We start from the raw sequence: 12,186 nt of genomic DNA, 5'->3' as shown, positions 1-12,186 counted from the left end.
CATTTTAAAACCAGGGATCTGTGTCTGCATCCATAAGCATAACAGCCTGGCGTAATTTTCTTCAAAATTCAGACCTCAGAAATACGTAAATTCACACAAATTTCGAAATTAATAATACTAAATAATCTTCCGTGTTTAATAAAAACATATTTTCGGTTGTATTAAGGTTAGAACAGGTAGCCTGTACTTCGCTGCCATTTCATAGAGTGATCTTACCCTGTGCAGAAGACATACGTTTAAATCAGCTGACGGACCTTTGGCTAAAACATGGCGGAGCCAATCAGAATGAAGCACTCGTTGGCCACACTGTACATGTAGAGTCACTGTAGTTCCTCGCCGTCTTCCCGTCTGTTGCAGGCAGAAAAATATTCCACATAGACGTGGTGGTGACGAAAACAGATGAGCTCTATAGAGAAACTGAAGTAATGTAAGATATACGTGACCAAGAAGCTGTGTTTCGTCGCAGTTAAGAAAATGTGATAGAAAGGAATGTCGTCAATTTCTATTAGGCAATACCAATTATGATCAATAGTAAATCAATATATAAAATAACATGTCCTGACTGACTGACTGACTGACTGACTGACTGACTACTGGACATAAAGAAATGAAATTTTGAGAATACATTTATCTTACAGTGTAGGTGCTCACTAAGGAAGGATTTTTGGATATTTCGTCGCTAAGGGGTGGAGGGGTGCATTTTTTAAATAAGTGTATCTATATCTCAAAAAAAAAACAGTTTAAAGACGTAAAAATTGGTATTTGGAATCTTCTTTGAAAATAAGGAAACACATTTTTTTTAATGGGGGTTAAGATCCGAAAACAAGTATACCTTAATTAAGGCAACGGACGGTTCCTTCCCACTCCTAGCCCCATCCTATCTCATCGTCGCCATAAGACGTGCGACGTAAAGCAAGTCGTAAAAACATAAAGTTGAAAGCTAGAAAGTCAGGTGCAATTGATAAGATTTCTGGGGATATGTTAAAGGTTATGGGTATGGATATAGTGCCATATATGAAATACTTATTTGATTACTGTTTGCGTGAACGAGGGATACCAAATGAATGAGAGTAGCAATAATAGCTCCAGTGTACAAGGGGAAATGTGACAAACATTAAGCGGACAATTAAAGGCCAGTCACCTTGACATGTGATGTTTTTAAGCTCTTGGAAAGCATTCTTCCTTATTATATTAGGTACGTTTTTGGAATTGCTAATTGGTTTGATAGAGGGCGGTTCTGTTTTAGGAATGTTTATATCAGTGAATCTCAACTTGTAGGATTTTTGTAATTCGTAGCAGATATTTTAGATTCAGTAGGTAATGGACTATATCGCTATTTACCTATCCAAGGCTTTTGATAGGGTAGATCATGGGAGATTATGGACGAAAATGAGGGCTACTGGACCTGGCAAAGGAGTGGTTGAATGGATGGCTACATTTCCAGTAAATATAACTCATAGAATTATAGTGGGTGAGGTGATATCTAATCCTGCAGTGATTAAGTGGGAGGTCACGCAGGGCTGTACTATTGGAGCTTTAAGTTTTGTTACGTATATAAATGATATGAGCAAAGAACTGGAATGACAGATGAGGTTATGTTCTGATAATTGTATACTGTATAGGGTAGTAACAAAGTGCCAGGTTTGTGAGCGACTGCATGGGACCTAGACAATATCGTGACATGTACAGCGGATTATGGTATGATGGTAAATGGGAATAAAAGTCAAGTTGTAAGTTTAACCAAGAGGAAAAGTTGATGAGGCGATAAAACCTCATGGGGAAAACTGTACGTACCTAGGTGTTAACATAAGGAATGGTCTTCATTGGGGTAATAGTATTAACTAGGTTGTTAAGAAAGGTTACGGATAATTTCACATGGCTATGAGAGTATTTGGGGGTTGTAGTAAGGATGTGAAGGAGATGGCGTATAAATCCCCGGTAAGACCCATTTAGAGTATGGTTCCAGCGTATGGAACCTACACCAGGACTATATGATACAAGAACTGGATAAAATGCTAGAAAAGAAGCACGATATTTTCTGGGTGATTTCCGACGAAGGAGTAGTGTTACGAAAATGTTAAGAACTTTGGTATGGGAAGACTTGGGAATAAAGAGATGAGATGCTTGACAATGTGATATGTTTCGAGCTCTCAGTGGAGAGATGGCGTGGAATGATATTAGTAGAGCGGAGCGTTATAAAGAAAGAAAGATCATAATATGAAGATCAATTTGGAATTCAAGAGCACAAATTGGGGCAAATATTCATTTACAGGACGAGGTGTAAGGAACTAGGATAAGTTATCAAGGGAAATGTTCAGTAAATTTCCAAGTTCTTTGAAAACGTTTCAGAAAATTGATAGTTAATCTGCCACCTGGGCGACAACTCTGAATGAAGATCATTGACGATAGATTAATGGAGTTTCTAAAAATGCGATTGCGAGAATACAAAATGAAAATATACTCGTGTATATATAGGCCTACTGCACGGGGAAATGATGATCGTCGAAAAGAGAATGGATTGTATACGCCGATCCTATTTGTCAATCCACTGTAATCATTGTCATTTCGTTATCAAATAATGTACTATTGGTTTTACAAGGCGTTATATCGTTTCATCTTCTGCATCAGATGGCACGTCACTGTTATCCCATGTTTCGTCTCCTGATCGACCCTTATGTCCTCAATTTTGCTTCCATTTCTTATGATATACATTCCCAGCTTCCCGTGCTTATTGTTTTCCAGCACCAATCTACTTTACGAACTCAATACGGAAAGAGTGGGAAAGAACAATAATGAATGAAGAAAAATTTGTCAACAATGATCTAAAGAAACAATATAGAAAATACAAAACAGTATTCCCAAAAATTTCGATTGCCGCGTGTACCAGGAGGTATACGACATGCATGGAACAGGGTTGGTAGGCCTACATTGGTCCTTCTACCAAGGATCAATAAGCAGCTGTTTGTAGATATTCTAAAATGAAGGGAAAGAATGCGAAAACGTGCCCCCACGAACCTACTACGCTGGCGTAGCATGGGGAGAGGTGATACTCCCACGTGGCGCGTCCCAGATGGCGAATAGGGGCATCCTAACCGGCTTGCCGGCGGACTTGAGGGAAATAAAACACTTCTCGCGGACCAAACACACAACCCCCTGTGGGTGGGGGACGCAGACGAAGAATACACCCACGGTATCCCCTACCTGCCGTAAGAGGCTACTAAAAGGGGCGACGAAGGGATGATCTCATTAGAACCATGAGACTACCTGTAATTAGTACCGTCACGCAGGGAACACCATAGGTTGCATTTTCTTGCGCGTAGTACCACTATGTTAGGTACACAATAGGTTTGTGATTAGTAGCGACAGTGTGTGAATCAGGAGGTGGGTCCTACAGTACCTGTGATTCGTACCCCTATATGAGCGACACCATGGTTCTGCCTTACCTATGCTCAGTTCCCACTATGTGAGGAATTCTACTTATGTGAGGAACGCCATAGGTTTGCGTTGCCTGTAAATAGCGCCGCGATGTGCGAAACACCGTAGGTCTGTTTCACATGTGCGCATTACACTACCTGTGAATAGTACCCTAATGTGTGGAATACCGCGAGTCTCCGCTACTTTTGATTAGTGCCGCAACATTACACATAGCATGGTTCTATTTTCCTAGCGATCAATACCATTATGAGGGGCCGATGGCCTGGATTTTGGACCCGTTTCGACTATAAGCATAATCGATTCAGCATCGTGTTATAGAAGCAGTCCCTTGGTCAGTAATAGTATTGTTTTGTGCCAGCTTCTGTACATGTGAGGCACTGTGGGTCGGATCCACTGATCGTTTTAAATTAATATCCATCCATCCATTCACTCTTCGTCCTCACGCTTTGAATTCTGGTCAGTGGAGGATTCTGAACTCTTAAGTTGTCATTCAATTTCGTCTCATTTCGTACCATTAGGGCCCGATGACATCGATGTTAGGCCCTTTTAAACAACAAACATCAATAATCAATCAAAACATGCCCAATTTCAGTGGCCGATGTTTCTTACTGTGGCTGTAGCAATAGGTATTAACCATGCATAAAAATCCGTACGATTAAATGACTATCATCTCATTCTCATGTGCTTGTTAAGAAAAGAAGCAATTTGCCAATCTCCTTATCCATCTTCTCGGTACTCTTCCTGCTTTTAAAGTAAGAAATGTTTACTGGTTCACTTTCAGAACAATCCCTAGCTTTTGACGACTTTCTTGAAGGTAGCGTGACATTTATGAGCCTTTTCTGGATTTTACTTGTCTCTCAGTGGTAGTGAAGGTGTAGTCGGCTTTAACTCTCTCTCGACAACGTCCCGAGTGTCACCTTTAGACTCTTAGTCTGACTTTATACACATGCAGACTTGCCCCGTGAAGTTCAATGCTTTTAAAAGCACTTCTCTAAGTAGGTCACTGTGAATTGATGTCAACCGTACCTCGAGAGAGCTCTGTGGACAGTTGAATAGTTCACATGACTTCAATAAATTCAAAGACTTATTTCCGTATTTCCCTTGAGGTATAGATATGACTAAATATTGTATCCTGGCAATTAAAGTACCGTAAGCAAAGTAGTAAGTGTATAATTAATTCCAATAACGGACTAAGTATTACTGTACGTTTATCGCCCTAATGAATTTCTTAAAAGTAGAATGAAATAATATTAACATTTAACTGAAATAATAATGCTTTACACCTATTCAGAATGATGCGACCAAGTTCCAAATGTTAACTAAATAATAATGTTTAAAATAATAATAATAATAATAATAATAATAATAATAATAATAATAATAATAATAATAATAATTGGGAATTTAGCGATGAGCAATCCAGAATGTATAACGTATCGTGGTCCCTATTTCGCGATTAGCGAATAAGAACTAACGAACTAACTAACTAACTAACTGACTAAATAAATAAATAAATAAATAAATAAATAAATAAATAAATAAATAAATAAATAAATAGTAATAATAACAGGCCCTTATACCAGTGCAATGCTGCCCCTCGCAGCCCGATTGCACAATCTAACCCCGTTGATTGTTGGTATTAATGTCTCGTTCATCTTCTTTACATGCGTATGACTTACGCATCACAACTGTCTTAATATCGGGCATTTCATATTATATGCACCCACTTGAGGACTGTTGATATGAACCACACGAAAGGTCACTGAAACGGCCTCGTATGACATTTGTGTGCATACAACATCGCACGAAATTTTAAATGTTTTTTTACCGGGGGGAGCCCTTAACTAATCTTCGTGGTTACTGAATGTTCGTTTGAACCGAGTGTGCATTTTTATGTGAATCAGTATAGCTATGACATGATCAAGCGATGTTAGGAAATATCAGATTAGGATATGAACTGTGAAAGGAAATAGATGCATATTTTTTTTTTTTTTTTTGGTGACTGAGTAACTCGATTCAACCAAAGAAGAAAATGAATTTGATCACTTCAATCATAGACTCTCCCGGCACTAAAAGCATACGATAAGTATGTAAGAAAGTAAGTAAGATACATCTCAAGACAGCTGCGTGTGGAGAATAATGGTGTGTGGCAGTGAAACATGGAAGGAAATGCGGTACTAAAGAAGAATGCTGAAAGTCAAATGTGTAGACAAATGAAGAAATACTAAATCGAGAACGATTTGCCAAATTTGAGCAGAAGATTCACCTACTTCGCTGATTTCTCCGCAAGGAGGTTGCGGTTGAAATTTCGACCAAATAATATTAGTTTATGACGCAAGTATAGGTGTTAAGAACAGTAGGGGTGGTTCAAGAATCTTTAAATGTCAAATAGATCTTTGTAGATGTGGGATGTGATAATTACGTAGAAGTGAATACGTTTGCAGGGATAGGGTAGTACAAAGAGCCTTATCAAACTAATCCTACGGATTGATGGCCTTTACAACAACAATGTAATTTTCTGAGAAGTCTGGGTGATATCTTTTATCTATTTGCTGTATTTCATGGATTTTCTTTTCGCCTGCCAAATTCCCTCAACTATCTAGAGACATTAATTCTACCACCATTTTTCTGCCCACCAAATGACTCCGTTATTTGCTCTTTAGCAGAAAAATGGAAACCTACATCTTGTTTTCCACTCAGTGACCGGGTCACGGATGCAATGAATGAAGCAGATATAGGCTGTTAGTACGTTGGGCTCACCACTCCCAAAGTGATTCATTAATGACTGATAGATGCTATGAAATGAGAATGGAGAGTGTTGCTGGAATGAAATATGGCAGGGAAAACCTGAGTACCCGTAGAAAAACCTATCCCGCCTCCGCTTTGTACGGCACAAATCTCACATGGAGGGCTCGGAATCTGAACCACGGCATCCAGCGGTGAGAGGACGACGCGCTGCCGTTCTGAGCCACGGAGACTTGGCTCTTTAGCTATCATCTATTTATTTAGCTCTCTGAGCAGCAAACAGTTATGTTTTGTCCGACGTGGCTTCCCTGTTTTCTCTCGGTATAACAGAGCTCATAATGAAGAATGTGAGTAGCTTTACTTCTTGCCCATACTGGTGACATTTATCTGAAATCTTCCGCATTGCTGGGATAGTCGTACTCCTTTTGTCATGACACAGCTCACGGATCTTTATAACATTTCAATAATTTAGGAAGTTCATCTTGGTTCACCCCGAATGAGCGTGGTAGGTATTTATATCTAGAAAATGATTGACTGATGTTTCGGTAAAACCTCGATAAATTGCAAGCATGATATGGATCTCAATGGATTTTTATGTTTGCAGTTCTAACATATAAATTACGTATTGGTGTGTATTCTTTCAGTATAACGTGGGACTTCAGAGCGAGCTGTCAATGTCGCTGATTTCTCCGCAAGGAGGTTTCGGTTGGAATTTCGACCAAATAATATTGAATATTTGAAATCAACAGTTACGTACTTTTTAATTGGATTCCTCGTCAACATCGGAAATCCCCTAGCACTCATCAGGGTATCAGTAGTCTCGTAAGACTACAAGCGGGATTTTTCTGCTTCAAACCATTTCTCGAATAGCATGTAAACAAGTAAAAGACAACCTTTAAAGAAATAAATATAATCCGTGAAATACACGTAACAACTTGTAATATTGACAGTTATTAAATGATTTTATGGGCCGATGACCTAGCTGTTAGGCCCCTTTAAACAACAAACATCATCATCAAGTGATTTTAATTAATATCTACAACATTTTCATTAATGAAGGATCACAGCATCATTATTGGAAAATCCATTACTGAATGATCTGCGTCTTGGCCTTCGGTTCATGGGGAACCGGGTTCAATTCCTGGCCAAGCTGAGGGATTTTAATCAATAAAAGGTCGATTCCCTTGTCTCGGGGACGGGGTGTTTTTGTTGTCTCCAACATTTCTACAATTCATGCACCACTCATAGTACTATTCCCCACCAAAATAACACGCAGTTTCCCACACGTACTTACGAGATTTGCGAACAACCTGTGTAATATTCAAATCTTTCTTTCTTTCTTTCTTTCTTTCTTTCTTTCTTTCTTTCTTTCTTTCTTAATACTCTTACCCTCCAGGTTTGGTTTTTCCCTCGGAATCAGCGAGGGATATCACCTCTACCGCCTCAAGGGCAGTGTCCTGGAGCGTGAGACATTGGGTCTGGTGATACAACTGGGGGAATGACCAGTACCTCGCCCAGGCGTCCTCACCTGCTATGCTGAACAGGGGCCTTGGTGGGGGATGAGAAGATTAGAAAGGATAGGCATGGAAGAGGGAAGGAAGCGGCCGTGGCCTTAAGTTAGGTACTATCCTGGCATTTGCCTGGAGGAGAAGTGGGAAACCACAGAAAACCACTTCCAGGATGGCTGAGGTGGAAATAGAACTCACCCCTACTCAGTTGACCTCCCGAGGCTGAGTGGGCTCCGTTCCAGCACTCGTGCCACTTTTCAAATTTCGTGCCAGGGCCGGGAATCGAACCTGGGCCTCCGGGGGTGGCAGCTAATCACACTAACCACTACACCACAGAGGCGGACAATTTCAAATCTTGATGGGCTAAATTTGCCCATACCGAGCTCGATAGCTGCAGTCGCTTAAGTGCGGCCAGTATCCAGTAATCGGGAGGTAGTAGGTTCGAACCCCACTGTCGGCAGCCCTGAAAATGGTTTTCCGTGGTTTCCCATTTTCACACCAGGCAAATGCTGGGGCTGTACCTTAATTAAGGCCACGGCTGCTTCTTTCCCATTCCTAGGCCTTTCCTATCCCATCGTCGCCATAAGACCTGCCTATGTCAGTACGACGTAAAGCAAATAGCAAAAAATTTGCCTGTAGATAAGGATTTGTTTTAATGAGATGAGTTTATTTGCATTCTTCCAGTGTAATTATGTACACTAAGTGTAATTATTGTAATTGTTGTACTGGAATTAGGACAAGAACATATAGAGTTCTTTACATTCCTGCAACATAATTTTGATGAGATTCCTGTGGCATTAATCCCTTTATCAATGAAAGTGTTTCTTTTACGTAGTGATCACGGCGTGTTATAAGTGAATCCCGGTCGAAAATGAGGAACGAAGAGTCAGTGGCCATCTTTCCTTTCTGTGATATCTTACAAGCACCATTTTGCCTTCATCTTGTGTAAAAAGTATATGGTAACCCCTGTCGATTTGCATCTGAGTGCATTTGAGTGGACGAATTTCTATATCGAGTTTATCATTTCCCGATCATTTAACTTTTTATAACATTCATAGATTTTCCACTAATAGATCTTAATGTATTTTTCTGAAATAATTTGTATGACACTTCGTATACGTAAGGCACTTCCCACGCCTCAAATGTAGCGGCACGATGAAAGGTCGATTATCAGGTGTGATTTTCTCCTTCTTGTGATGTAACTACGTTGAATAGTAGCATTTCTTCAGATGGCAGTGTTATCACAAGTGTTTTCTCTGAGATTCAATAGTGTACGTTTCGGCTGCAAAGCTTGTGACATGAGCAAGTACTAGGTTCATTAACAAAATTGACCTAATCCTCCGAGTTAATTTCACATTTGTCTCTAACGTATCAGGTAACACAGTATGACTTAATTCTATTGTATACGAGATAGCAATGCACTATAATTCCTAAATTTTACTGCAAGCAGGTTATCAGCATCAAGGACAATGACAGTCTAGCAGCCATGTTGGCCGCCGAAGTCCAAGCCGATCTCCTCATTCTCATGTCCGACGTGGATGGAATGTACACATGTCCACCGTCGCAAGAAGGTGCCCGGCTGATCCCCACCTATACGCCGGACCTGGGACAAACCATCCAGTTTGGCCAAAAGTCTCGTGTTGGTACCGGAGGAATGGATTCCAAGGTAAGTAATCTGCCTTCTGTATGTAATAAGCGTCGTTTGATTTAGTGAGGCCTTACTACAATTAATTTTTAGTCGCATCTTCTCTATATAAGACCTCTTTGACCAAGCGAGTTGGCTACGTGGCTTCGGTCACGTAGCTCTGAGCTTGCAATTGGTTTAAACCCCAATATTGGCAGCCCTGAAGATTTTTTCCGTGGTTTACAATTTTCAAACCAGGAAAATGCCAGTGCTGTACCTTAATTACAATAATTTTTCCTGGTCCCTGCCTTCCCATTACTAACCCTGGCCTAACCATCGTCTGTGTCTGTCTGACGTAAAACAAATAACAAAACGATTAAGGACTTCCTTGAGAAAATAACTGTGTAATCGTGAGAAATTGTGAGTGAATGAAGTGGTATAACTAATAAGCTTCATGTTACCGTTGATAATATTCAAATTTCATGTTGAAATATAAGGTACTAGTGAATGAAAACATTTATCGAAAGTTTATTTTTTAAAACAGGTAGGCCTAATTCCTGTCTGACTTATCACATGTTTATTACATATGGTTTGTCTTCCAAAATTCAGAGATTCTTTGAAAGGGAGAAGATACGATATTTAAGCTCTTTAAGTCTTTAGGCTTTTTCAATCGTGAATTTTCTAACGTTTCGTCCCAGTGTAGCAGCGGGCTCATCAGATAGAATGCTACACCTTTCCAAGACGCTGGTACTAGTGCGCCGTTGAGACACCACTTCATGCTTCTTACGTAGGACCGTGCAGTGACGGTACACTAGGGGAAGCATGTGCCTCCACTTGCATAAATGCCTGCCTTTAGCCTATATCAAAAAATAAGTTTCCTAGAACAAAACCAAACCCCATGGCACTACAGCCCTTGAAGGGCCTTGGCCTATCAAGCGACCGCTGCTCAGCCCTAAGGCCTGCAGATTACGAGGTGTCATGTGATCAGCACGACAAATCCTCTCGGCCGTTATTGTTGGCTTTCTGGACCGGGGCCACTGTCTCACCGTCAGATAGCTCCTCAATTCTAATCACGTAGGCTGAGTGGACCTGGAACCAGCCCTCAGGTCTTAGTAAAAAATACCTGACCTGGCCGGGAATCGAAAACGGGGCCTCCGGGTAAGAGGCAGGCACGCTAACCCTACACCACGGGGCCGGCACCAGGTTTTCTGGAAGGAAACCATAATTTAATTTCATCGATTGAAAATGACAAAATATATTTTTCACGGCCTTTAGGCGTTTTACCGTGTCAATGAAATCAACTGTAGGAATACTTAATGTTTCGCCAAGACATCTTCTACGAGTCCTCAGAAAAGAAACACGTCCTACCATGACTACGTCTAACAATGAAGGATGGAACTTGGAAATCACTTGGCCGTTGATTAAATGATACTCTCGTTCCTCACCAGGTGGTTCACTATGCGCTATTGTTTTCCGAGTACGAAGAGATGAGACGAACTCTCAGTAAGATGCTTCATGTTCGCACGTGTGTGATTTGCGGGACAGCAGACTAATCAAAGACGGAACGGGGCAGGAATAATCTACTTACACAAAGTAAGAGTTTTGTCTGTACATTGGTTAGAATTTAAAAAAATTATGTATGTATGTATCAGCCATGTCCACAGTAAGAAAGGAATACAGTTTTGAATTTTGCGTCATCTCTGTATGTATGTGAATCACAAGAAAATGGCTGAACAGAATCGAATGAAAATCGGTATGTAAAGTTGGGGAAAAAGGCGCTACACTTTAGGCTCTAAATAATTTTATTCGCTTTGATTGAAATGATAATTTTTGCTACCTAAATATATATTAATATTGCTCCAATCGATACATACTAAATAACAAAAATTGAAGAGAACAATTTTCGATCACTTATGTATTGTACAGTTTTACCGTGCCGGCTATGATAACAGAGCTATTCTTTAATTTAGACTTCTGTTGCTTAGTCCATGTCTACGCCGAGCCACAAGATAAAGGGTGAACAAAATTTAATAAAAACCAGTGTGTAGTCGGAGAACAAGGCAGTCTTCAGTCTAGACCAAAAAATAGTTTTATTCACTCTGGTTGGTGTGGTAGTTTAGGGGAAGGCCTAAATTTTAATTCTCAATTATCTATGTTATTAGTGGTCCTATCAATAAATATCACGGGCAATTCAGCTAATAATAAAATCAATTGCAACGAATAAATATAAAGACACAGAAACAGAGTAGAGACGAAGGTGAAAAGAAAAGTAAATAGAAAGAAATGAACGAAGGTGAGGGGTTGGGTGAAGATGGAAATAATATAAAGATGGTTGAAGAAATGACAGCAGAAAGAATAAATAATTAATTAAGCAGTAGGTGCAATGGGGAAAGTATGCATTTGGAAAACTTAGAACGAAATGGAGGCAGTGCAAGACAAATCTTTGATGCTTGCAAACCAGGTATTGTTAATAGATAAACCAGTGTCCCTGTTGAAATTATTCTGGTTTTTACGTATTTCACCCACTCCCGCATTCCTTCGTTTTGTAAGGCACTTCCTACACCTGAAATATAGCGGAATGATGAAAAATGTATTATTATTATTTATTTATCGTATGATGAATGGAGGAATATCATCTATTTACAAAATATGTACAAAAATACACACATATATACACACACTCTCAAGTTCATAAGGATATTCACAAGACTGTGTCCAGATGGTTAATCCACTCAACGACTTCTTGTGTTAGGTTGTGGAGATTGCTCATTGAGCCTCTAAAACAGGGCCATCAAACAGCGCTCCCCGAGCGCTAGCGCTCCGGCCGCGCTCTAAGCCAGTGCTCCGAGCGCTTTGGTGGGAGGAGCTTGGCTG

At 40.1% G+C, this 12,186-nt stretch overlaps 1 protein-coding gene across 4 annotated transcripts in view; it reads left to right on the top strand.

The window, feature by feature from the left end:
• Window positions 1-12,186, top strand: part of P5CS (Delta[1]-pyrroline-5-carboxylate synthase) — a 313,009-nt gene that overhangs the window by 180,340 nt on the left and 120,483 nt on the right. For all 4 annotated transcript variants that reach the window (XM_067140984.2, XM_067140983.2, XM_067140986.2 and 1 more), the window contains one exon: window positions 9,139-9,354. In XM_067140984.2, coding sequence (XP_066997085.1) covers window positions 9,139-9,354 — 216 coding nt within the window. The remainder of the gene's footprint in view (window positions 1-9,138; window positions 9,355-12,186) is intronic.

The sequence above is a fragment of the Anabrus simplex genome, chromosome 2 (assembly GCF_040414725.1).
Source record: "Anabrus simplex isolate iqAnaSimp1 chromosome 2, ASM4041472v1, whole genome shotgun sequence".
Taxonomy (NCBI): domain Eukaryota; kingdom Metazoa; phylum Arthropoda; class Insecta; order Orthoptera; family Tettigoniidae; genus Anabrus; species Anabrus simplex.
This window is presented reverse-complemented; position numbering and strand designations above follow the sequence as displayed.